General features: G+C 44.3%; 2 protein-coding genes across 2 annotated transcripts; both read left to right on the forward strand.

The window, feature by feature from the left end:
• Window positions 1-513: 513 nt before the first annotated feature.
• On the forward strand, window positions 514-9,708 carry LOC144937745 (uncharacterized). The gene is made up of 4 exons (XM_078865185.1): window positions 514-664; window positions 3,658-3,938; window positions 8,357-8,466; window positions 9,492-9,708. Exons 2-4 carry the CDS (start codon window positions 3,815-3,817, stop codon window positions 9,621-9,623), a joined length of 366 nt encoding a protein of 121 aa, XP_078721311.1. The 5' UTR covers window positions 514-664; window positions 3,658-3,814; the 3' UTR covers window positions 9,624-9,708.
• A 2,243-nt stretch (window positions 9,709-11,951) lies between these two features.
• Window positions 11,952-20,712, forward strand: LOC144938020 (transmembrane protein 268-like). Its single transcript, XM_078865716.1, has 6 exons — window positions 11,952-11,957; window positions 12,596-12,748; window positions 13,753-13,863; window positions 14,298-14,384; window positions 16,260-16,424; window positions 17,071-20,712. Exons 1-6 carry the CDS (start codon window positions 11,952-11,954, stop codon window positions 17,224-17,226), a joined length of 678 nt encoding a protein of 225 aa, XP_078721842.1. The 3' UTR covers window positions 17,227-20,712.
• The last annotated feature ends 3,500 nt before the right edge of the window (window positions 20,713-24,212 follow it).

The following is a 24,212-nucleotide window of genomic DNA, read 5'->3' on the forward strand; positions in this document are numbered from 1 at the left end:
TGCCCATGGTGGTCAGTGCGGGTTAGTGAAGGCAGGGAGCATAGATGCGGAGGCACAGAGGTACCGCACATCAATGGATTATACTGCTATGCCCTCTGCTGCCCAACATATAGGCTCCCAGCCCTATTGCAACCTCTTTGTGCATGGTAGTCACCCATTGCTAATCTGTCCCTGTAAGCGGTATCGCTTATTTTGTCTGCATTTTTGTGAAACGCGTTTGAAACGGCAAGGCCAGTTAGATAAAAAAAAACATTCTTTAAGGGAGTTATCCTCATGCCACCGGCTAAATGATCGTACAGCACTAACAATAACAATATACCGTGGCTGCAATCTGCGATCTAAGAACCCAAGGGAGAGCGTTGGCCCAAAAGCAAAGGGAGGGAGCGAGTGCTCGTGCTGGTGCCTGTGTAAGGGCAAAGAGGAAGCCTGTTTCCTCCTCCCCACCCCCCTCTCTTTTACTGCTTGACCCTGTTTCTCAACAAAGGAAATCTGTGACACAACAAGGCGCGTGTCACGTGTGATTGTCACGTGGGGGCTCTCTCTCTCTCAACGCGAGACCGCCAGGATGCCTGAGCTCTTTGGTCAGTGAGAGAGGGGCCGTGTCTGCCAGCACCGCGGGTGGATGCTCGTGACAGCCCACAGAGAGAACGCATTCTCCCCCACGGTAAGTCATTTATATAGAAGAAGATAGCACGCAACGCCACCACGGTTCTTATTGTAGGTGTTGTGTGTTGTGTTTGTGGTCTCTTCACGTGAGGCTTCGGGTTCTCTGTGTCGTTCGTGCCTCTTTTATTTAAAGGGCACTGGTGTCAAAGCACAAAGTATTCATAGTCGGAGAGAATTTTTAAAAAAAAGTTTTACAGTCTAGAGCACATGCTTCGCTCAAGCACTAATGTGATTTAATGGCATACATCCAAACAGAGCGTTATGCAGTGTTAACTTGCCGAGCGCGTGCGGCGAGTTTGATATGAAGAAATTGTGTTTGGGAGTTGTTAAGGGATGCGGTGTTTAAGACCGTGGAAAAATCTATTTTTTTCCCCTCTGTGCCATGTGCTTCCACACTGGGATGGAGGACGTGTTGGTGACAGTGCCGCCTATTTTTGACGCATTACCGTGAGATTTCTTCAAAGCCAGCGGTGGGAAAGTAATTGAATGCAGCATTCTGCCTCCATCTGTGGAAAGTAACACCATCATGTAAATATAAATGCCGTGTAATGTCCTCGTTGATTTAACAGTTAATCTAGGCAGTAGGGGTTCACATGATTTCGTACCATTTCAGACTGACATTGTGTTGTTTTGTTAAACCTATAGTGTCAATTAAATCTTGGAATCACTGCAGTCTGATTAATGCAGTTTTTGTACTGAATTGAATAAAATATCTTTTTCAAAAACTCATGCTAGCATAAAGCTGAATTAAAAATCGTAAACTTTTAATATGATCACTGTTACGTTATTTAGCGTCTTGGATATTTTATATGTTCTTCCTTTATAACAATAAATAAGCATCATCATAACGTGCAATACTTTCATCAAGCCTGGAGCAAGGCCTTCCCATGGCATGTCAGTCACGGGGGTTTGTTTAACCATACTTCACCATGTGGGCCAGTGCAGATTTTATGAAGGCATGTCCCCAGGTCTATTTCAGATGTTACTCACCACCGATGCTAACCATGGCCAGGAATCAAACTTAGGTCGCTGGGTAAAGAGTGCAGTGCACTGTCGACCGCTGCACCGCTCCGACATATCGTCTTTGAAATGCAGTGGAAACCTGAGGGCAGTGAAGCATTCGGCAGGTGCGAGAGATCTGATCGCGTGCGCGCACGTGTGTGTGCGTGTCACTGCTGCAACGCCAGATGTAGCTTGAGACAGCCCTCCATGGCATTGTGTGCTTTCACGCACAAATACCCGTCGTTTACTCTATCTCATATACTGTGCAGTGTAATTTATTTTGTAATGTGGGTGCCTTGTATACTACAATGTTAGCACGGGAAACAAATTACGAGTTGCAGCCGCGTATACAATCGTCAGCTCGTCCGGTGCCTTTGTTAAGTGTCCTGCGGATGAAAGAAAGAAATAAACTAACAGCCATGCTAGTGAATGACATACTCATGCTTCTTAGAACATTATTTCGCCAGACTCCAGTTAAGTGTACACTCCTCCCAAGTGGTGTAATTCTTAGCATTGTGGCGCAGGAGTGGGTGGTGTTGTGGTGGTCAGTGCGCTGAGTTTGATCCCTGGCCATGGCCAACATCAGCGGTGAGTGATATCTGAACCGGTTCTGGGCATCCCTCACTGCACTCACCCGCATTGACCAGCGAGGAATATGTTGGTCAAATAAACCCTCACAACCGACACGTGTGTCAGGGGGGAGACATTCGTCCAGCAATGAATTGAAAAGGGTTGGAAATAGGAATAGGTGTGGGGTTTACAATGATTTTGGGATAAAATTCCACAAATTTAACAGTACATTAAATGCATTTGGAATCATTTATGTGAGTGCCATAACTTACTTTCATTCCCACAGTTATTATGTCCAATGTGCTTATTGAAAACAATTATGTTATTCCAATTTTGAGATTACTCTTGCTCGTTTCATGTATTTTTTCTCAAATGCAGCCACCACGGTGTCGTAATGACAATAATAATGCCGATTGTTTACCCACGAAAGGCCCACTGGCACTTGAGACTCCTTTTTAGGAGGGTCCTGCAATGGGGTGTTTGACCACGCTTATGAATAAGTGTTTGGCAATATGAAAGGAAACCCAGAGAACCAAGAGAAAACTCACAACATACGAGGAGGTAACAGTTTAACACGTAGCAGGCTTTCGCGACCAATATTATTCATAATCAACGTTTTTGGATTTGGATCGCGTTATTTATAAATGTGTCGTAACCCTCCACCACCCGACACGGCCAATCAGTAAAAAAGTGTCACGTTGACAAAAGACAAATACTGTAGTTCACTGCTTTAGCCCACCGGTGTGTTGAAGCGTGAAACCACAACATTTACAATTTGAGTACGACGTTTCGCTGGTAATTGCATCCAGCATCATCGGGCAATTCGCCAGAATTATGAGGTAACACTCAGCATTGCCATCTCCTCGCCACCTGGCAAGCCCTGGTGGTCACCCATCCAACTATTAACCAGACTCACCCTGCTTTGTGTCCGAGAACTGACGAGATCAGACATATTAAGGGTGATTTGGTCGTAGGTAAAATACAATTTTTAATTAATTAAAAAAATAAGGAAATTTCAAGAGCTTGCATAAAATGCATGGTGTTTTCATCTCTCGTGTATATTAAAGTTCTTGAAAAAAAATTCACTTGGATTTGAAAAAGCACAAGAATAAACGAATGGATCACAAGCTCAAAAGCAAATCCATGATATCCCAATCTGTTCAGAAAAGTGCATCGATTTGGGCCGGGCATGTCTCTTGGAGTAGATGCTCACAGCAAAGGGAAAAAAAACTCTAGAGATGGAACATCAGCCAATGGGGAGCACATTCCTCATGAGTACGAGAGTGGGTACGAAACAAACGGAAGCCAGTTATACCGCACCTGGTGGCTGGACAACACCAGCAGCAATGGGGGAACCAATGTAATTGAGAGATAATGGCCAGTGTCACTGATGCGAATATGAATTTACTGTGAGTGCAGCAAGCATGCCCTTCTTCCTCTTCTTCAAATGAAGACACGTCGGCGCGTGACGACGACCACGCCGAGGCGAGTTCGCGGTTCGCGTTCCGCGAGCGGCTGAGCGAGGTCTGCGAGGCGTTGCGAGCCCGGCGCGGGGTTTCGAACCGGTTTAATCGAGATGGCCTCCGACTGCGAGGCCGCCGAACACGACAGGCAAGCGGAGGTCTCCTCGCCCGTCCCATCCGACTCCTGCAGCTACACGAAGCTCTCGGACAGGGCGGACGTCTTGCCCCTGCGCGACGGTAAAAACACGCCACTGGCATTGAGGGCACAGCGCCGACGAACTCTGGGTGGGAGTTGACGCGTAGATGCTTGGTCAATGCAGTTGCGGCAACCCGATCGTTACGCTTTTATGTTTTTATTGTGGTAAGCAACACAAGCCCCCGTATAACGCGTCGATGTTTCTGGGAAGGGGTGATAGAAAAACAAGAATGCTTGGTGCTCACCCTGATGGGTTCTTCTGTTGAGTTGAGGGGGGGGGAATCATTACGTTTTTAAAGTACTCTTTGGTTCTTTCGGTAAAGTCACGTAGTTAGAAATGAAATAAAAAGTACTTTATTACACTTAATGTCTCTCACCGGTATGGTTAACTAATGTCATATAAGCCCTCCTCCATGATCCACTGGGCGTAGGGAGCCCTGACACATTTAAGGGACTGCATAGAGCAGCGTTGAACAAGCAGAGCTGTAAAGCATGATCTTCAGCTATAAAGTCGGTGCATCTTTCAGCCTGTACTCTGCACTAAAACATCAGCCTTTCACATGTTTTTTTTTGTACTGTAAGTGGTGGGGAGGGGGATAGTGAAGCTCTCTGAATATTAAAATCAACAATCAAAACTTGCAGAGCCTTCTCGATGGCACTGCTGCGTGAGTTGGTGTTTTTATGGAGCTATTGCCCCGGACGGACGGACGCTCACCTGACACGCTCAGTGCAAAGTCTCATTAATCATCAAACCAGGAGGCCCTGGTTTGTGTGTTACGTATGGCAGGGTGGAGAACTTATGTCCCGTGGGCCAGATACGTAGCCTGGCTTCATTGCATATGGCCCATGGACACACGAGGCCTACGGGTTCGAGACGGCCCACAAATGATATTTACTGGAGACTCCCAAGCATCTTGGCCGCACTCATCGAGTACTAGAGTGGAATATCTTCAACCTGGCAACAACACTGCGCTTGTTGTATTAGCCACGCTACGATACTTCGTTCGCTGAGGGGGCCTCTTTATACTCGGCCGTCAATGACACGCGCGCTGTCATTCGACAATGCTAAGATGGTGTGTCGGTGTGTGTGTGGGGAGCGGTAGTGTAGTGGTTAGCGCACTGCAACCCGAGTTCGATTCACGCTCACGACCAACACCAGCGACGATTATCTGAATCGGTTCTCGGCCTCCCCTAGGTCGATCCACCCTCAAATGAGTAGCTGGTGTGGTTTGTAAACGTCACCACTGGGGAGACAAAGGCGGCCGGGCGTGGTGTTGGCCACACACCCCCTCGTGTGCTGTGCCGGCCTTCATAGGAGCTCGCTAACATCACTTGCACCAACAGTCTGTTAAGGCTATACGGGGGATCTGCGTCTTTGCTTTGTCATTGTGTGTCAGTGTGTGGCCTGCCAAATAAATGTAAGAAGACGGCTTCCAACCACTGCTTTCGCGCAACGCCAAGTGGCACGCTTTTAAATCATGTGCTCTGGGTGGATTATTCTCTGTATCGGAATGTTTGTTCTGTAGATTATTTCAACATTCTCACATACCGTCAGATGTAATCACAGCTTTTTAAGTTCCCTTGTTGGGTGTGAGAAGCACTCATATATTTTCCTTAAGAGCAGCAAACAAGCTGCATGAGGTCCGATGACTTTGAGTCAATGCAATCTCCATGCCTACAGTCGTGATGGAGCACATGAGACCACGGTGTAGGTGCATCGCGGTTAACGGATGTGACTGTTTAGCCGGCGAACCGTGAACTATGTAAATAATTCTTTAAAAACATGCAATGATTGTACCAAGGTTCACTTAATGTATGTCAATGGCTTTTAAAATCCCGCTCACCTGCACGCGCACTCGGTAAACGTCAGTCGCTTCCCATCGCAACAGTCGTGTACACTTAATTCTTTCAGACAATATTTAATCAAGCATAACTCGTACATGTACAGCTGACGTTTTAATTTCTCACTCGGTATTTTCCAGAGCGCCGCTATGGGCTCCATGAGATGTATACAGAGGTGATTTTAGGTTGTGAACGTGTGTGTGTGTACTTACTAAAGGCAATACTCCACAAAACCCAGAAGGCTGCGACTGCTGTGGCCAAAAACAGACCATACGACACCTCTGGACATCTGTGAAAAATAGCTTCATAGCTCGTCAGATTCCTCCAGTATAAATACAGGTATTCTGATTGGTCAGCCGACTGCTCGAGGAAGACCTCTGCACTGCGCAGGGTATTACAGCAGGGAACTTGCAAGCGCTGAAGTGTGCTCGCCACTGGGAAGGACATTTGACTTTTTGGTGGACAGACGCGCAAAAGAAAAATACTAATTGCAGTTGAATTTGAGGACAAGAATGTCAAATTTAAGTACCGACCCTTTAAGCACGTGTTGGCACACCTGCCACCGCACACTCCACTGCGGCGGTATCGTGAGCATAAAATAAGGAGAGATTTGATGTGGCGTTGCCGAAATAATTCCCACAGCAGCGTTCTGGACCCTTCCAGCGGGAATTAAGCAACTGGGCGGGCATGGGTCTCGTACTGGTAGGAACGAAGTGAACCAGCCTACAATAGATTATATCGTCCGTCCGTCCGATGTCCGATTAGGTGTAGCAACATCGCCCCCTACTGCAAACACTTGGCAGGACCCTACAAAAACCTTTAGACTCAGTGAGGCTTTCCTGGCTAAACAAGTGTAACATTCCCTTATAATTCCCTGAGATAGTTTTTAATTAAAACATTTAAATTCAAAATTAACTCACAGCGGCCTAAAGCCTACAGCTAGGCCTAAAGCCTAGAACTAGGCCTCAAACTCTCCCTTCGTATCGTACCCCCGCCATTTCATTTTATTATAGCCATTCATTTGTTCGTTCCTACCAGCCCACCCCACAGGGACGTGTTTTATTTTTTATTCTTGAGCTACTACGCGATGGCTTTTGAGACACTTTAAGGAATTTATAACCAACCCCAAGACGTTATCGTGGTCTGAACGACCAGTGCAACTCGATAGCTTAGAGCAAAGGTGGCAAATGTGCTTGCACAAAAGGGTCAGCTGACATTTCAAAGCTCTCCAGCATTACGTTCACAGGCTAAAAATGTTGAAGGACGTTGTTTGTGTGTTTTAGACGCATTGGGCATCATTCCCATCTCGACAAGTTGATCAGTTTAATCAGAAATGTTTAAATATATACTGTATGTGCACAATGTACTGGACATCTGTGAAAAAGAGCTTCATACTCATCGGATTCCTCCAGTGTAAAACAATATTTTAATATTCTGGTAGACACAGTATATATTTAAAAAAATACTGTGGCAATCATTGGAGCGTCTGCCAAGTTTTTACATAACAATCTGACAAACACTTCGCAATGACGAAAATGGGAATGATACCCATAATCAGTCTCATATTCTGACAAGGGCATTGGTTTGGCCCCAAAAGACAGGGGCGTGATGGAATAAGCGGTTGCTGATTTGTTGCTGTTCCCTTGTCATGTTCCCAGCCTATCCTGCAGTATGCGATGCTCACGTCGCTATTGCACATCCACGACATAATGTCAGGATACACCGTCACTGCTGCGGAAGGAATGCATATCGTGATTATATGCTGAGGCTTGGGAAGGCATTTAATGCAGCAATGTATAGTATGCAGAGGGGGGGGGGCTGTTAGTGGATTGTTGTAGCAAAAGTTAATCACCACTAAAGAACAGTTGGTACAGCAACAGCAGCTAAGACGATCCATATTATTTGTTGAAATAATATTCACAGAATCATTGTTAAACCGCTTTTGAATGAAGCCCCACCCCTCCATACCCAAAGATTGTGTGACCATACTTCACCACACTCGTTCGCACCTAGGACTCGTTCAGATGTCACTTGCCATTGGTGTTAACCGTGGCCAGGAATTTTAGTCGAGCATCCTGGTTCATAGCACAGTGCACGAACCGCTGTGATCATCATAATAATAATGCTCTGTAATTATTTTCTAGATATATTTGTTGCCGTACAATGTACAATAATGTAAGGAGTTTTCAAATACATTGGTTTTGTGAGTTATAAACTCTTCATAGGCTCACCTTAAAGACCATTCAGATATTTACTGCATCACGTGCTTTCAGATGCGCTTCTGCGGCCGTCTGGAACGCTCTTCCCTTCCGATATTAGGAAACCACTGGAGCTGTGCACTTTTAAATCATCTGGATTGAAAACTCATTTCTTTAGAACTGCTTTTTGTGTTTAGTTTGTTGCCCTTCCCCCGCACCTCCAGTTAGCGTGGTTGGCTACGTAAGATGCGAAAAAAGTTCTACATTCATACATACTCCATCCATGATAATGTTTCAATACGCCGTTGTAATAATCCTTTGACAACGAAAATTTCACTGAGTTTTAAGACTCATGAGTCTTTGGCTTCACGTTTGCTCGAGGGGGGCTTTACCACTGCATCTCTGCGGCCTACTCGCAGGCTTGTACAACGGCAAGGTGGTTCTGATGGCGAGCGCGGCGCTCCTGTGCTGGTCGGCAGAGTTTGACCTCGCCTCGTGCCAGCAGGAGCTGTGTTCGCGTGGAGTCCAGGTGAGAACTCAGCAGCATGTGTCGCTTCCACGCACCACGCCACGCGCTTGTATTGTTGTGCGTGCATCCGGTAGATCGCCCAAAAAAACGTACCAAAGGTTTAAGTGTCGTGAGATCAGTTTAAGGTACATATACAGCTAATTATGCGTTCAACCACACCTCCGATTAGCACGGTTGGCTACGTACGGTGCGAATGAAGTTCAGCATACAACCAGAACTATGACCAAATCACTCGGATTGTGCTCGATCTCGGAATCTTAGCAGGGTTGAGCATGTACTCGATAGTGTTTGAATGTGCGACTACATGTATAACATTTCGATTTAAATCTTTTGTGACTGCAGGGATTCATCTTCTTGGTTCTTTTGGTAAAGTCACGTAGAAGGGAAGTAATCAAATAATAAAAATAAAACATAATAAAATAATATAATAAAATAATATCATAATATAGTAGTATTTTTTATTATTTTATTATGTTTATTTTATTATGTTTTATTTTTATTATTTTATTACTTCCCTTCTACGTGACTTTACCGAAAGAACCAAGAAGATACATGTATAACAGTTGTTATCGGCTGTGGAGCTGTGTCTTGTATGTGTCACAAAGGACAGTGGAGTAAATTCCGTCGTGGTGCAGTACTTCTATGCTCCCATATCGTCTTTGTCCTCTTTCTTTACCAGCCACCACTTGCAAAGCGTGAAGTATGGTCAAATAACCCCCATGACCCACACGTCGTGAGGAAGCCTTCATCCAGCAGTGGATTTTACAACTAGCCATGAATGTACATATGTTCAACCAAACAATCTGCGTTATAATAAAAAAAACTTTTTTTCTCATTCTGTGAATTAGTCTTGTCAGTTATAGCACTTTCTTGAATAATTTTCACTATACAAAGGAAAGTTCGCTTGGCTACAAAAAACCAGGGATCCGTGGTATTCATTATGAACTATATATGACTAATGACTCTTGCTCAGTAAGCATTTTTAAAATGTTTCATTTGTGTGTACATTGCTCCTCTGCATTTAGGTCCCAAATGAGGAGTTTATCCAGGCAATGTCTGGTGTCCTTCAAGATTCCGAGATAATACGATATGCCTTCCTCGTGTCCAAGGCATTCGGAATTGCTATGGCCATGGTACGTTCCACACAACTGATGTAATCGTTTATTGATGATCATTGCCGGCATTAGCCATGATCTATCCCCAGCTGGATAAAGGGCTTCCCTAGTTGTGGCCATCCCTCATGGTCTCATTGCCCCATCTCCATTTTGTCAGCTGCTCAGGCATGTTTCCTACCTTGGCTGTTAAACTGTTGTCAGTCACAGCCATCGGCTAATATCCCTTCAAGCGATGTGCCCTGCCCAGCCCATTTTTCTTCACAGTCAGTCTATATTATATTGCCCTAATCGGAATGTTGGTCATTGTGAAGCCATCTCACTATTGTCGCTGGCCACTACCTACTGTTGTGCGCACACTAAGCCCCCCCCCCCCCCACCATCTTCCACAACGCCCACCGCTCCCCACTCGCACTCTCTCGCTCAATTTGCTTTAGTCCAGAGCTGGCAAATCTCACGGGGAAAAATAAGAAGCACTACCTTGAAAAACAAGCCCAAGCCTGAGTCCAGAGGAAGGTGCGGGGTCTAAAGAGAAAGAGGGCGGGAGCTAAGAAGTGCTGTGCACTTCTAAACAGGAAGGGGGCATGGTCTAAACAGGAAGGGGTGGGGTCACAAAGAGGAAGGGGTCGGGCCTGAAGAGGAAGGGGCCTAAACAGGGAGCCCAAATAAGCAACCTCCAATTAAATGACACAAAAAAGCTGCAAACCCACGCCTATCCAAAAATTACAGCAACTTTATAAACTAAAATAAAATAAAAAATTCTGCATACAGAGAAGTGCTTCATCCATGAACTTCCCTGTTGAATTAAGGAAATAAAAGCATGGTATTAAATTATTGCAGCAGGCAGCAAACATGCAATCCCACAGATATGGTCCTAGGATTTTAATTTGTTCTCTAATCCTCGTGTTTCTCTTTCAGTCTCTTAGTGTAATTCCAAGAATGCATTTTTTACGACGTCATCGGTTATTCTGAAATGGCTAATATTTGTTTTCTATACATGCTTTTATTTCTCTCATGGTCTTTATGAACAACTCGTACACGTTTTATCCGACTTTTTCAATAGATGACCGATTGAGGCATCATTCCACGATTGCGATATTTAATTTCTGTGTAAACATTTAACGAACTCCGGTAAGTTCGTTCCAGCAGCTGTTCTCGCTGATTTGATGATGTCCACAGTTATTCCATCTGGTTCAGAAGCTTTTCTCCTTTTTAAATCCTTTATATTAAGTTCACTTGCTTGGTTGCGCGCTTACGACCGTGCAAATCTTTCGGTCGTTTTTTAACCCACTTCCCGTGATCCAATCGAGCTGACATTTTGCACACAGACTCGTTGTGCGTGACAATTTATTTTCGTGAAAATATTTTTCCAAAATGTTACACTTTTTAGGTAATTTTTTTTTTATATTTAATTACCAATTGCTTAATGGTGGCAGGCAATCATCTGACCCATAGGTGGCAGCCATCTCAAGCCAGAGGATGAGAGGACTCTAGCCGCCCGTTTCAAAGACCAATGTGGGCTGGGTTGTGACCCATTGAACACGCATATAAAGGATTTATAGTGAAAAACTTTTTTTTACGGGTTAAATTTTTCACACTGTGTAACGTTAATTATTGTGGCATAATTAAATCTCAGTGGAGAAAAAAAAATCTTTACCCGTAATGTAGTCTCCAGCAGCTGTTGGTAACGAGGCCAGAAATTATAAACACCGAACACAGTGCCCATTCAGAGCCTGCCAGTGGTTTCCAGACATCGTAATACTATTCCATGGCAGTACATACTGGAATAATGTGCTTCCTTGTTTGGAAGATGATTCATTTTTTTATATTGAATTCATATGTTTCTAAATTGATCAGTAATAAGTTGGGCAACAGACACCCACGCCATTTCTGTGGATTTCAAAACGCGAAGGTCATGGAACGCGCTTCATAAGAGTGCACACTTTGACGCTTGTTCAGATATGCTGTTGACCACTGGGGTTGTAACGACACATCGATTCATCAATGAATAATATCGATTTTTAAGTTTAACTGCCATTACTTACGTAAGAATTGACGATTTTACGTTCGCATAGATTCTTTTGGATAGTTCGATTTTATTTATGATATATATAGTATATTCGATTTTATTTATTTCATGCGGGAAGGGTCCAATAAGCTGTTAGGCTCTATTTAATGTACCATATGTACTGTCCTGTGACGATACATATGTCACCGCCAACATTTTGTAAATGCTTCATGTGAGCCCTGTAGCTCGTAAGGACTGCAAAACATACTACAGTGTTATAAATAAATGGGATTCTTCAATCGAAAAACAACAACTCTACTAGAAAGTGACAAAACTCATTTAATTTGTGTTGGAATAAACTGGACATGGAGGTGGAGCAGCGTAGTGCTTTGCGCATTCTGCTATGCACCCAGTGACCCGAGTTCGATTCCTGGCTAAAGTGGCATGCGATATCTGAATTGGTCTGGTCTGGAGAAGCCTTCATCCTATAGTGGATTAACAAAGGGCTGTAAATTGTGACTTTACCGAAAATCCTTGCAGTCACAAAAGCTTCAAATCTAGAACTGTAAATTATTTCGATTTAAAGCTTTCGTGACTGCAGGGATTCATCTTCTTGGTTCTTTCGGTAAAGTCACATAGAAGGGAAGTAATAAAATAATAAAAATAAAACATAATAAAATAATTCTCACGACGTTTCGGCCACAACGCAAGCAGCCGTCCTCAGGTGAAGACCAGGTCTGTCGGGGAGACAGCGTCTGAATGACGCGTTTGAATGACGCTGTCTCCCCGACAGACCTGGTCTTCACCTGAGGACGGCTGCTTGTGTTGTGGCCGAAACGTCGTGAGAATTATTTTATTATGTTTTATTTTTATTATTTTATTACTTCCCTTCTACGTAACTTTACCGAAAGAACCAAGAAGATGTAAATTATTGTTATTATCATTTTTTTAAAATCTAGACTTTGGTTTCTTGTGGTTGTAACTGATCTTGTTCCCAAATGTGGCTCAGGTGCTGTTCTGTGCATTCTGGGGAGACTTTTTCTCCTCTTTCTGGCACTTCCTGCCTCAGCTCAGCTGGGTGTTCGCGCTGCTCATCAGCCTCCTGATAGCGGTGGTTATAATCGGAGCCGTCGTGTGGGTTTTCGATAGGCGGGGCAGAGAGGTAAGCAACATGCAACCCATTGCACAACACGTGAACAAACTGTTTAGAAGCTAAATCACCGTAATTTGCCGGGTTCATTTTTACGTTTATGAGAGTAAAAGAAAGTCGTGCCGAAGATTCCGAGCCTAATATGGAAGGAAACGCCGCAGATTCATGATGTTGCAAATACTTGCACATGTCAGGAATAATACTCAATATGTATCTGTTCTACATATATGCCACCTACATTGCAAATATTTTGTTTTATCTGCTGAGGCAGTCGAAGCATTTACTTGTGATGCAAATGTATTTGAGCATAATCTCATCGTGGTGACAAACAACCACAAAACATTGGAGTGGAATCTATCTCGGTGAAAAGAACCAGCGATGGACAAGGAAAAAGTGGAATTACCACTGCAAAGGGATATCGATGAAAGAAACAGTCGTGCCCCAACGGCCCCAAAAAGCTGAGGGACTAGAAGATACATTGCCTAATCGCTATTGTGTTTACCAAACTCAGTGCTTGGCTATCTGGCACCAAACGCTGTACAAGATAAGCCGTTGTGTGCTCTAACTAAAGACCCAGCACTGTATTTTGTAAATATCCAAGCAAAGGGTTACGGATTCGCGATGTCCACAGTCGGCAAGAGGAAATTCTGATGCGGTGGGAAAAAAACGACATCAAGTCTCGAGAACGCTGTCACAAGGACGTAGCAACAATTAATGACGCTGTGTAACGTTCATCTCGGCATCGCCACCCAGCTTTCATGCTGCTCGGGCAACAATCGCGCTCTCTGTCTCGGTTAAAAAAATGGACAGAGCTTTGACCGCGAGCGCTGTTATCCAGTTATGTCCTTGTGACCATAATAATCCCGCGCGGAGACTTTTCCTCACGTGCAATCGTGCGAATTTTACGTCGGCACAAGGCCTCTTGTGAATCGCGGTGGATGTGAAGGATTTCATTTAGATATCGACCTATTTATTTAATTAACTGTGCGTTCATGCTCGTACCTCCGCTGTTTCAGATGAACATCAACACAGACATGCGTTTGGCTGCGCTCAACGAGAGGCTCATGAAGTACAACTTGGTGGTCGGCCTCACCGACTCCGTGTACATGTGCCGCAGCAAACTTGACGTATCCTTTGTGGAAATGAATGCTTAGACGGTTACAAAATTAATTAAAGACGTATTTTTCAGAAAGCCTAATGACAACTTAAATGAAGCGGGGGAGAGAAACCCAGGAGATTCGAGTATATTTTATGTTTTCACAGTTTATTTCTCACCTTTGGTTGTGTGTATTGTCTATATTATATTGTTTTTGAACATTGTGTTCACTTCGTTCCCGAGAAATGATCTCAAATGCCCAATTTGCTCTGGCATCCCAACATGTACTGCATGGGAGGCGTGGTGTAAATATTGCACGATCATAATGATGATAAAATCTAATTTTTACGAAGAATGAAAATTACTCGTTGCACGCATGCATGTATCTAATCAAATTGTATATGCTGCATCTCGGTTAAATAACCATGTCCTGTCTTCATATTTTTCTTTGACTTCAGCCATCAGCTCAATTTTGTGTACTTTGACACCGCCGACTGTTTGGGAACGCTTGCCGAACGTTTCCAGCCGACAAGAAATGCACAACGGCGAGAAGTGGGTGACTAGAAAAGGCGTGTTGAGCACGAGAGCAGGTGGTCGTTTGTACATGTTCCTTTTTAGAGACAGTGGATTGAAACGTGATCCAAAAACATACTCACCTTATTCATCGTTGACACTGTCAAAAGGTAATATTTCAAAGAATAGCCCTTCAGAGTATATAGAAGGGAAGAGAGACTGATTAATGGGAAAAGAATGATTTATGCTCAGAATGGCTGACTTACACTCAATTCTTATTCTATTTTCACATTGTATTTCCCTTGTTTTTTTTATTGTATTTATTCCTCAGTTGTGTAATTTCATAAGACACTACAAGTGTGAGAATTCATCCATATCCACGATTCAGGGTGACAATTCAATTCTACATTATTTTATCAACTTAATGCAGATGCCACTGGTGGCTGCACGGGTCACATGACCCTATTACACATATGAATTGAGAAACATCAATTCACACGCCGTCGATTTGAATCACGTATCATTTATCTCAATTGATATTAATGGACGCATTGTTGTACTTCAGCAGGCCATAAATTAACAACCAATCTTCCCCACTTTCTCCTCCCTGATCTATGAGTCCAGCAGTACAACTGTTAACCAGCAGCACACTAAATAATATTGTGCATTATAATGCAGGGCACTAGGCTTGATATCACCATCAGGCCAGGATAGTGGTCTAATTCAGGAGGCATTGAGCTGGAGTAGTAGTGCAGTGATTAGCGCATTGCACTGCAGACCCACCATCCTGAGTTCAATTCCTGGCCACGGCGAACATCATTGGCAGGTGATGTCTGAACCGGTCATGGTACCCCACCTCTTCACCAACCCGCACTAACCAGCTTGGCCAAGTATGGCGAAGCAACCACCATGATTAACGTGCCATGTGGAGGCCTTCATTCAGCAGTGTATTGACAAGGAACTGCAAATGGTCGAGGCATTGCCTCAATAGTTTGGAACTGCCTTCTCCTGCCCAGCCAATCTATCAACTCACCGCCCTGTTCAAATCCAGGTTCAATGCATTCCTCTTTTACTCGGCTGCCTCTTCCTGTCTGTGAAATATCACATGAATAACCTAATTATACTTGACTTCCTCTCTCTAGAGCCCCATTTACTACAGTTCTGTACAAGACAATTCTGATGGAGAAATACCATTGTCAATGAAAAACAATTGTACTGTACGGTTTCCACATTAGCTAAAGGTCACGCTGCTCCAGAGGAAACAAAAACGAACCATATTGTTTTGCAATTGGCTTCATTGATAAAAACCACGTATAATTCAAACCGGGTCGTATCATCGTTAACAGCCAGTCACTGGGTTTAGATTATCTTAATTACCACTCTTGACTGTTTGGCTGGTGGGATTTATGCTGGCTGTCCTTTGCTAAAATACTGAATGTTCTGAGACCAGTCATCGTGGTGTAAGTTCAGGGGGTCGGCAACCTACGGCTCCGGAGCCGCGTGCGGCTGTTAACCAACTGCTTTGTGACGTTCACATGCATTGCAGCTCTTGAAATATTTTGTTGGGGGTTTTCCGAATTCGAAAAAAAGACTCAATTGTTAATTTGGTTTGCCGACCCCTGGTTTAGTGTTTTTAGGCCAATGCTCTTGGGCCGGTATTTTAATTTCAGTAATCTGAGGCAAAAATTCATTGTTGTATGACCAGTATTCTGTGTAGAATGTTGTAATGCCAGTGTTATTTGGCCATTTCTTTAAGTCCAATGTTGCTAGGGCAGTGTTCAAAGTCTCGTGGTTTTAAAACCCTTGTTTCAAGGCCAATGTACTCAAGCTAGCGATCTCTGGCCCAGTGTGCTTTGGCCATTGTTCTCATGAGTGTGTCTGTGTGCGTGCGTGCTCGCTTGTGTGATATTGCAGAGTCTTGACCATCTGAGCATCCTGTTAGAAGAGGAGGAAGAGCCCAGGAGGCCAGCGGGTGACTCGGAAGAGGCCCCGTTGCTGCCCTCTGGTGACGGCTCGGCGCCTAAGAAAGGGAAGACCATCACCACCGTGAGGCACTTCACACCGTGGGGCAACCCCGAGGTACAGAGATATACTCCTGCTTCAGTTTCCTAAGGTTCTGGTTGTGCTGATGCTTCATGCTATCGTGATTGGATATGCTCCCATTTTTCAAGTGACGTTCAAATTGGCGCAGGAGAATTTTTAATGAAGCAGTCAAATTTTTTTTTGAATGAAACGTCATTTATTTGAATACACCAAACAGGGATGATAAACCGTACCAATGAGGATATAGTTATTTTCATACTATTTGTCTAAAAAACTGCCCCCGGATATAATGTATATTATTTTAAACAATGTGGCAATTGGTAGCATCTCTAGTGAATTCAGAGGTGCCATTAACCAATTAAATATGCCACTCTCTGATCAATTTATTGGCTTAATTTACATATGCGTGTACTGGAAGACATTTGTAATGAAAGGCACCAAATATATTCTTTACTAAAATAATGAATTCACTCTGATGGTTGATAATGGGATTAAATGGTGGGCAGCAGAGCAACATCCATTGTTGTACTGCACTTCGACTCTCCAGTGTTTATTCTCTCCACCTTCACCAACCCGCACTAACCAGCATGGCGAAGTACAGCTGAACAACCACCCACGACGACCCTCATCCAGCAGTGGATTTAAAAGCGCTGCACGTGTTTTTTTTCTGCCCTTTAACCAGCAAGTGGCAGAGCAGCTCCTGGTGACGTACAGCGCTGCTTACGTGAAGTTGCTGGCGAAGGGGCTTCTGTACCGGCCGCAGCTCTTCCTTCATGCGCACAACGTGCCCTGCCTTTGCCAGTACATCCAGCACAGGGTGCTACACTGCCCAGCGTAGCGGCGCGGCTAAACCACAAAGACGGTGCTTCGGACACAAACAAGCCAAGCAGCCAGGAGGCCGCTGTGCCTTATAATCTTCTGCTCCGGCTGCCTCCCTCAGGCCCGACGCTCGGTTAAAGAGTTAAGCTCTTCGCTCAACGGTGCTCTGCACGACGACTGCGATTATACACAGACACGCATGCGGCAGCTTGCGCGGGTCACGGCTTTACCCGCACGGCCAGATGTCAAGCACAGCTTGCCGCGGAGCACTGCATAAGCGTGGCATGGTTGCAGTATTGTGATGTCAGCAAGTCTGCACTCTCCAATTTGGAGGCAGCTTTACAGCCAGATGATGATGGAAGATGGCTGCTGCTCCAATGTCTGTTTCATGAACTGACTGTTATCACGGTAAAGGTCTGAATTCATGGTTTGGAAGCACTTTCTTTTTAGATGGTTTTGACTTATTTAGGTCCTTTTTACAACTTGTGACTTGTTGCAGTAATGTTTTTATTGAGCTGTCCGAGGTGCTTTTCGGGTCGTGCCGCGTGTTGTTAAGCGTGATGTCTGACGCTTTGGTCCACGTGCAGGGAGCTTCTTCAGGAAGTGTACTTTCAAATCTCCCAGCACGTGGAGCGAAACGTCGGACACAATGCCAAACAAGCCATGACAGAAGCTGAAAACATCTGAAAACTACTCTCCACAACTGAAAAAACCTACGCAGTGCTTGTGTTTATTTGATCACTCTGTTTAAGTTGTAGTTTTTGTGTCACTCACCTAAATTGTACTTGTAATTTGGCTCGTTGCTTTCATTGAACACTTTCAGTTGTTTTTTCCCAACACAATTTGCACAGTTTTAGTTTTTTTTACTCGTCTGAATTTTGTTCGGTTCAGTTGGCGCGCACCCCATTGTGAAATGCAGTAAGTGACAATGTAGAGCGCTTAATAGTACATTTACCAACCCTTTACTTTCCACAGCCTCACACCTACCACTCAACACGCTGAGCCCAACCGCTAGAACGATCACTCCAGCACCACTTTGCAGGACTCAATCACCCAAAAAGTGCTTTTCTAAAGATTGGGTTTTGATGCGAGTCACAAAGCCGTGTGAAGGTGACTCAGCGTCTTACACACCAGAGCCCTTTACAAACAATCGACACCTTTTGGTTGACTGAAGCATACGTAGGTGGGCATGAAGTGGGCCGCATTTTAACTACACTTTTATGTTAGAATGTTGCCGCATGTTTAATTTGATCGGTCCATGGATGTCGTCCGCATGGAGCTGGCGTTTCACTAATGCTTGTATTGAGCAGATTTTAACGGCTGGCTGACGGCTTTGTTCACACTTGTGGCATTTCCCGCGGAGGTTTTTATTCGCCACTAATTCCACGTGACCCTGTGATGCAATGTTGTGTTTCATTGAAGTCCATTTCAGCCGCAAAGTGGGAAAATGTTGCGTTGGAACGATTTAACCCAGGAAGTGAGTAATTGAGATGCTGGGGCCCAAGCACTCAGCTCTCTCATTGCTGCTGTGCACCAGAGGTCACAACCGGGTACCCGATACCCGTACCCTACCCGATACCCGGCTACCCGTACCCAGCCGGGTACGGGTACCGGTTTGCGACCCTGGTGCGGTAGGGTACGGGTATGGGTAGGCCGTGAGTCACCGGTGAGTAACCGTTTGTCACTCATTTCGGGTAGGGTACGGGTATGGGTAGCGTACGGGTACCCATACCCGGCCGGGTATGGGTACGGGTACCCGTTTGCGACCCTGGTGCGGCCGGGTATGGGTACGGGTAAGGAATCAAAACCCGTTTGCGACCTCTGCTGTGCACGCATTTATACAAGTGTTGCATTAAACCTAATAATAATTTACTTTAACTAAACAAGATGTTTTCGGACAGTTTTACAATATTTATAATAATCAAGAGTAGCCTATGCACCGCGTATATACCAGCTTGTGCTTCTTTCGAAATATGCCAGTTTTATTTATATTGGTATTGTACCAGTGTGCGTTCTTTTTTAAGTACTGTCATTTGCCAGCATTTGTACATTTTAAATGTAACCAAATAAGGTATGTCTATAAAATGCTATACAGGGACTCCTCGACTTACAAATGAGTTAGAATCCAGAGATCTGTTCGTAAGTCGATTTGTTCGTAATTCCAACTTTACTCCTGTCGATTCCAAACGTGTTGTTGGGTGGGTTTATTTGAGCTCATCTCACTTAAATGTTGGCTCTTCGCGGAGTGGTTTGCATTGGCCATTGAGACGCCTTCACTCTCAGTGCTTCTCTTTGGGGCAGTGGCACTGAATACAGAACCCATATTTTTATTCCGTTTAAATCGATAATTTTTTAAGTGCGGAATGCTCGCCGACAGGAGGTTCTGATCCTGTCTGAATCGATCCTAAATGAAAATGAATGTAAGAAATTAACTTTAGTTGTTACTTGACTTTTAAATGTTCCCCAGCCCCCCACCCAATTTGAAAAATAAATGTGTTTTTAAAGATTTTTTTAGGTGGGGCATTGCCCCCAATGCACCTTACAAACCAGGTGTCACTAGTGCCGCTTGCATTCAACGTTTCTTGGTGGCTTAAATGCCTTGAGGAAAAAAAGTGTTACCGTGCTGGATTTTAGCACGTTAAAAAGTGATGTTTACTTTTATTGAAGGTTTTCTAATCGAGGGGCGTAAACAAAATATGTAGGGGGACCCAGACACTTGTGCATGATGTGAGATTAAAGAGAGTGGGATATGTGTGGGTGCCATTATGCACACCATATGTCTCCAGTCTACAGGCTGTTGTGTGATTTAATGTCCCTCTTGTTAACCCATCTATGTGGGTCTTTGTATTATCCCCTCTTATGCATGTGTTTTGTCTGGATACTCTAGATTCCTCCCCCATGAGAAAAACAATAATGGAATCGGCCAAATATCCAAAGGCGCAAGAGCCTTCTAATAAAGTGGGTTTTTTTTACTCAGAGGAGCTTTCCTGGATAAATAAATGACATTGATATTCATGGGGTGGAGCGGTGGAGTGGTTGTTTGTGCGCAGCGCTATGAACCAAGTGCCCTGAGTTTCATTCCCAGCCAATGTAAGATTAGTGATATTTGAACTGTTCTTGGGTCCCTGTTAACCAACCCTTACCGACCTGCTTGGTGATGTATTGTCAAGCAAAACCTATGGTCAATACAGTATTGGGAGGCCTTCATCCAGCAGTGGTTTGACAAAGGGCTGAAATGTGTTATTAATAGGCTGTACATTTCACGTCAATACTTGTGTCCTCTATATTCAGGTGCCGCAGTACCTGGGCTGAAACTATATTTTGGGCACCTTCCAAGGTTCAAATATATGCTCCGTTGTTATCTCTAGATCTTCACCAACTTTGGCAACGTTGATGCATTGATGATTGTATTCACATGTATACACAGATTCTTGATTATGAATTGCACCTGTTTGCACCGCGGCTGTGTTGCAGTGAGAGGGGTCTGCACCCTTGTAATTGTGTGTGTCTCATCTTCTTGGTTTTTTCGGTAAAGTCACGTAGAAGGGAAGTAATAAAATAATAAAAATAAAACATAATAAAATGAAACATTTTATTATGTTTTGAGAATTGTTTCATTTTATTATGTTTTATTTTTATTATTTTATTACTTCCCTTCTACGTGACTTTACCGAAAAAACCAAGAAGATGAATCCCTGCAGTCACGAAAGCTTTAAATCGAAATGTGTGTGTCTCAGTTTACTGGTGCTGGAGTGTCCGCATGCCTGGACACCAGCAGAGTTGGTATTCTGCACTACTGATGTATTATTATGAGTTTTTATAGCGTATCGACATTTTAATTATTTTTATATGAGTCTTGTTTTGTGTCACAGCACAGTCAATGGTATTCATGATCTGTACATGTTGCTGAATGTGTATGGACCAATACAGAAATGTGGTTTTAGTCTTTCACCACGAGTCACAGATTTATCATGAGTAAATACAATGATGCTGAAGTTAACAGTGTTGGCTTTATTGCTGAGAAGCAAAGTCGGCTATTTCGAATTGCATTGTTCAATAAAAATCAACAGTGCATGAGATGGGCTGAATAGACCTGAGCCTACTATTTACTTCGGTAAAATAATTGCTCCAGCTGTAATGTTGAAATCGAGAATATGCCAATTGATGCAGTGCATAGGATCACCAAAACCCTTGTCATTTGATTGTACTGTATTCCTCAAATAACTTCCACTGTATTATAATTGTGTTGAGGAACGTAATATAAATCGTTTTCAGGCTGCCAATTACACAGTTCCAGAGCTTGTAAAGTACTTAAAAGTTTTCACAAATTATCCGTGATGTGCCTACAAATTCTCTTCAGGGTGCAATCTGGGCTACCATGGCCGATGTAAAATTCCCGTGAAATGCCTGTAACCCGTGATTATATTATACACAACTTACATTACCCACAGCCCCAAAAGAGTCACAGGAGTTGTGGGGCAAGTGTAATTGCGGGTAAGAGGAGCACCGGAAACGGGTCGCCCATGGAAAGTGTATGCTATTGTCCACATTTATTTGTGGGTGACCATACGGATAAGAGGAGTTCGCTATTTTTGTGGATAATTTACAGCCTTAATATAAACAGATGGGTTAAGGACTCGTATACTTCACAACGCTGGTCAGTGTGGGTTGGTGATTGAGGGCCCTGGAATGGTTCAGATATCACTCGCCACTGATGTTAGTCGTGGCCAGAAATCAAACTTGGGTCGCCGAGTTCGTTAGTCCAGTGGGTGGACCACTGTGCCACTGATAATGGGATCTCCCTGTATGACCATCCACATCAGTGCGGATAAGGGGAGTTTCAGCATTAGCAAGTTTTTGCGATTACGTTTTGTTGTTTGTAGTCATATCCTTTCTTCATTCACATGAATTCAGACTGGTGGTTTCAACAACATGCAAATATTGCACAGTGATTACAAATATGCGCCTTGGTATATTATATAATTGTTTAAGTATTTTAAATTATGTACATTTTAATAGATTGCTGCCAAAAGAAATGGTTTATTAAAGAAATATTGCAATTTTAAACATGTCGACTTGATTAAGAATGTCAAATTAACACTTTGTTCAAAACATGCACCTTCAATGTCTAAACGTGTTTCCTTGCGGTTCCCTTCTCCATGCTGCTCCATATCCTTTTTATAATCCACGAGCGAAGGTGTCTCCTCGTCTGACTACAATCCTCGTGCAATCTCGATGTTCTCTATGTTTGCAGATGTTTTTTTTTATGATTCCGAAATATTTCTCATTTCAGCCTCTGTTCGCGAGGGCTTGGATGACCTATCAATTTTCCACTGAGTCAATAAGGGGCCGTCCATAAATGACGTCACGCGATTTTGAACGATTTTTGACCCTCCCCCTCGTCACACAACGTCTCAAATGTCTGACCCCCCCCCCCTCGGTGTGTGACGTCATTTATGGACGGCCCCTAATGCATTTTTATAGTCAACAGAGGCTAGACAGGATTGTATTTGATATTTTGATATCATTCTTTTGCAGAACCTGATTGATAGATGTTTTCTGAAAATTTTAATTGGAGAAATAAATGTATGAACACAAATTGAGAAAATATGACCCGTTTCAGATGCGCTGATGACACAGTCATTATCAGAACCAATTGAAATTAACTATGTTGGGTTAAATATAAACGAGCAAAAGCAATGTGTAGCACGTTTTTACGAGACAATCCTATTTCTGTGGGAGGGACATAACTGCTAACAACATCCAAGTATTGTACTTAGGGTAGTTTTTGAAGGTGGGTCAGGATCAACATTAAAAAAAAGACGAGAGAGTAGGTTGTAGTGCTGTGGACACCTGTAATCATTCAAAGCACCCTGCCAATGTTGTTCCTTATTCAGTGCCATTACAGCTTTTGTTCCATTTTGTTTTAATCAACCTCCATGTTTATGATCAATGTCACAATCAGGCCTCGCACGCACACACGCACGCTGATTGAAATTGTTGTCTTGGTATGTTGATTTTCAGTGGGATTTTTTGTTAAGCCTGTACCTGGGCAAGCAGTTTCGCATCTGTTCCTTTACCGGTAAGTTGGCGTCCGTGGATGCTTAAGGTGAACTCGAAGATTCAGGCCAGGCCATTACCTGCAGCCAAGTAACGTTTAGACCCCCTGGGCGCCTTCCCCCGTGTGGCTTTGTGAGCTCCAAGCTGGTGCCAGAGCTTGTGGCTTTGTGAGGCCCAAGCTGGTGCCAGGGCGTGTGGTTTTGTGAGGCTCTCGTCTGGTGCTAGAGCGTGTGGTTTTGTGAGGCCCAAGCTGATGCCAGAGCTTGTGGCTTTGTGGGCCCCCGTCTGGTGCCAGAGCGTGTGGCTTTGTGAGGTCCAAGCTGATGCCAGGGCGTGTGGCTTTGTGGGCCCCCGTCTGGTGCCAGAGCTTGTGGCTTCGTGAGGCCCAAGCTGGTGCCAGAGCGTGTGGCTTTGTGAGGCCCAGCTGGTGCCAGGGTGTGTGGCTTTGTGAGGCCCAAGCTGGTGCCAGAGCGTGTGGTTTTGTGAGGCCCAAGCTGGTGCCAGGGCGTGTGGTTTTATCAGGCCCAAGCTGGTGCCAGAGCTTGTGGCTTTGTGAGGCCCACGCTGGTGCCAGAGCGTGTGGCTTTGTGAGGCCCAAGCTGGTGCCAGAGCTTGTGGCTTTGTGAACTCCAAGCTGGTGCCAAATCGTGTGGCTTTGTGGGCCCCAAGCTGGTGCCAGATCGTGTGGCTTTGTGAGGCCCAAGCTGGTGCCAGAGCGTGTGGCTTTGTGAGGCCCAAGCTGGTGCCAGAGCGTGTGGCTTTGTGAGGCCCAAGCTGGTGCCAGAGCGTGTGGCTTTGTGAAGCCCAAACTGGTGCCAGAGCGTGTGGCTTTGTGAGGCCCAAACTGGTGCCAGAGCGTGTGGCTTTGTGAGGCCCAAGCTGGTGCCAGAGCGTGTGGCTTTGTGAGGCCCAAGCTGGTGCCAGATCGTGTGGCTTTGTGAAGCC

Source organism: Lampetra fluviatilis, chromosome 20, assembly GCF_964198595.1.
Source record: "Lampetra fluviatilis chromosome 20, kcLamFluv1.1, whole genome shotgun sequence".
Lineage (NCBI taxonomy): Eukaryota > Metazoa > Chordata > Hyperoartia > Petromyzontiformes > Petromyzontidae > Lampetra > Lampetra fluviatilis.

Coding starts and splice junctions, on each gene's coding strand:
- LOC144937745 (XM_078865185.1), top strand. CDS start 3,815: ATGGCCTCCGACTGCGAGGCCGCCGAACACGACAGGCAAGCGGAGGTC. Junction 3,939..8,356: donor CGTCTTGCCCCTGCGCGACG/GTAAAAACACGC, acceptor GCCTACTCGCAG/GCTTGTACAACGGCAAGGTG. Junction 8,467..9,491: donor TGTGTTCGCGTGGAGTCCAG/GTGAGAACTCAG, acceptor CTCTGCATTTAG/GTCCCAAATGAGGAGTTTAT.
- LOC144938020 (XM_078865716.1), top strand. Junction 13,864..14,297: donor TGTGCCGCAGCAAACTTGAC/GTATCCTTTGTG, acceptor TTCAGCCATCAG/CTCAATTTTGTGTACTTTGA. Junction 16,425..17,070: donor CACCGTGGGGCAACCCCGAG/GTACAGAGATAT, acceptor CCCTTTAACCAG/CAAGTGGCAGAGCAGCTCCT.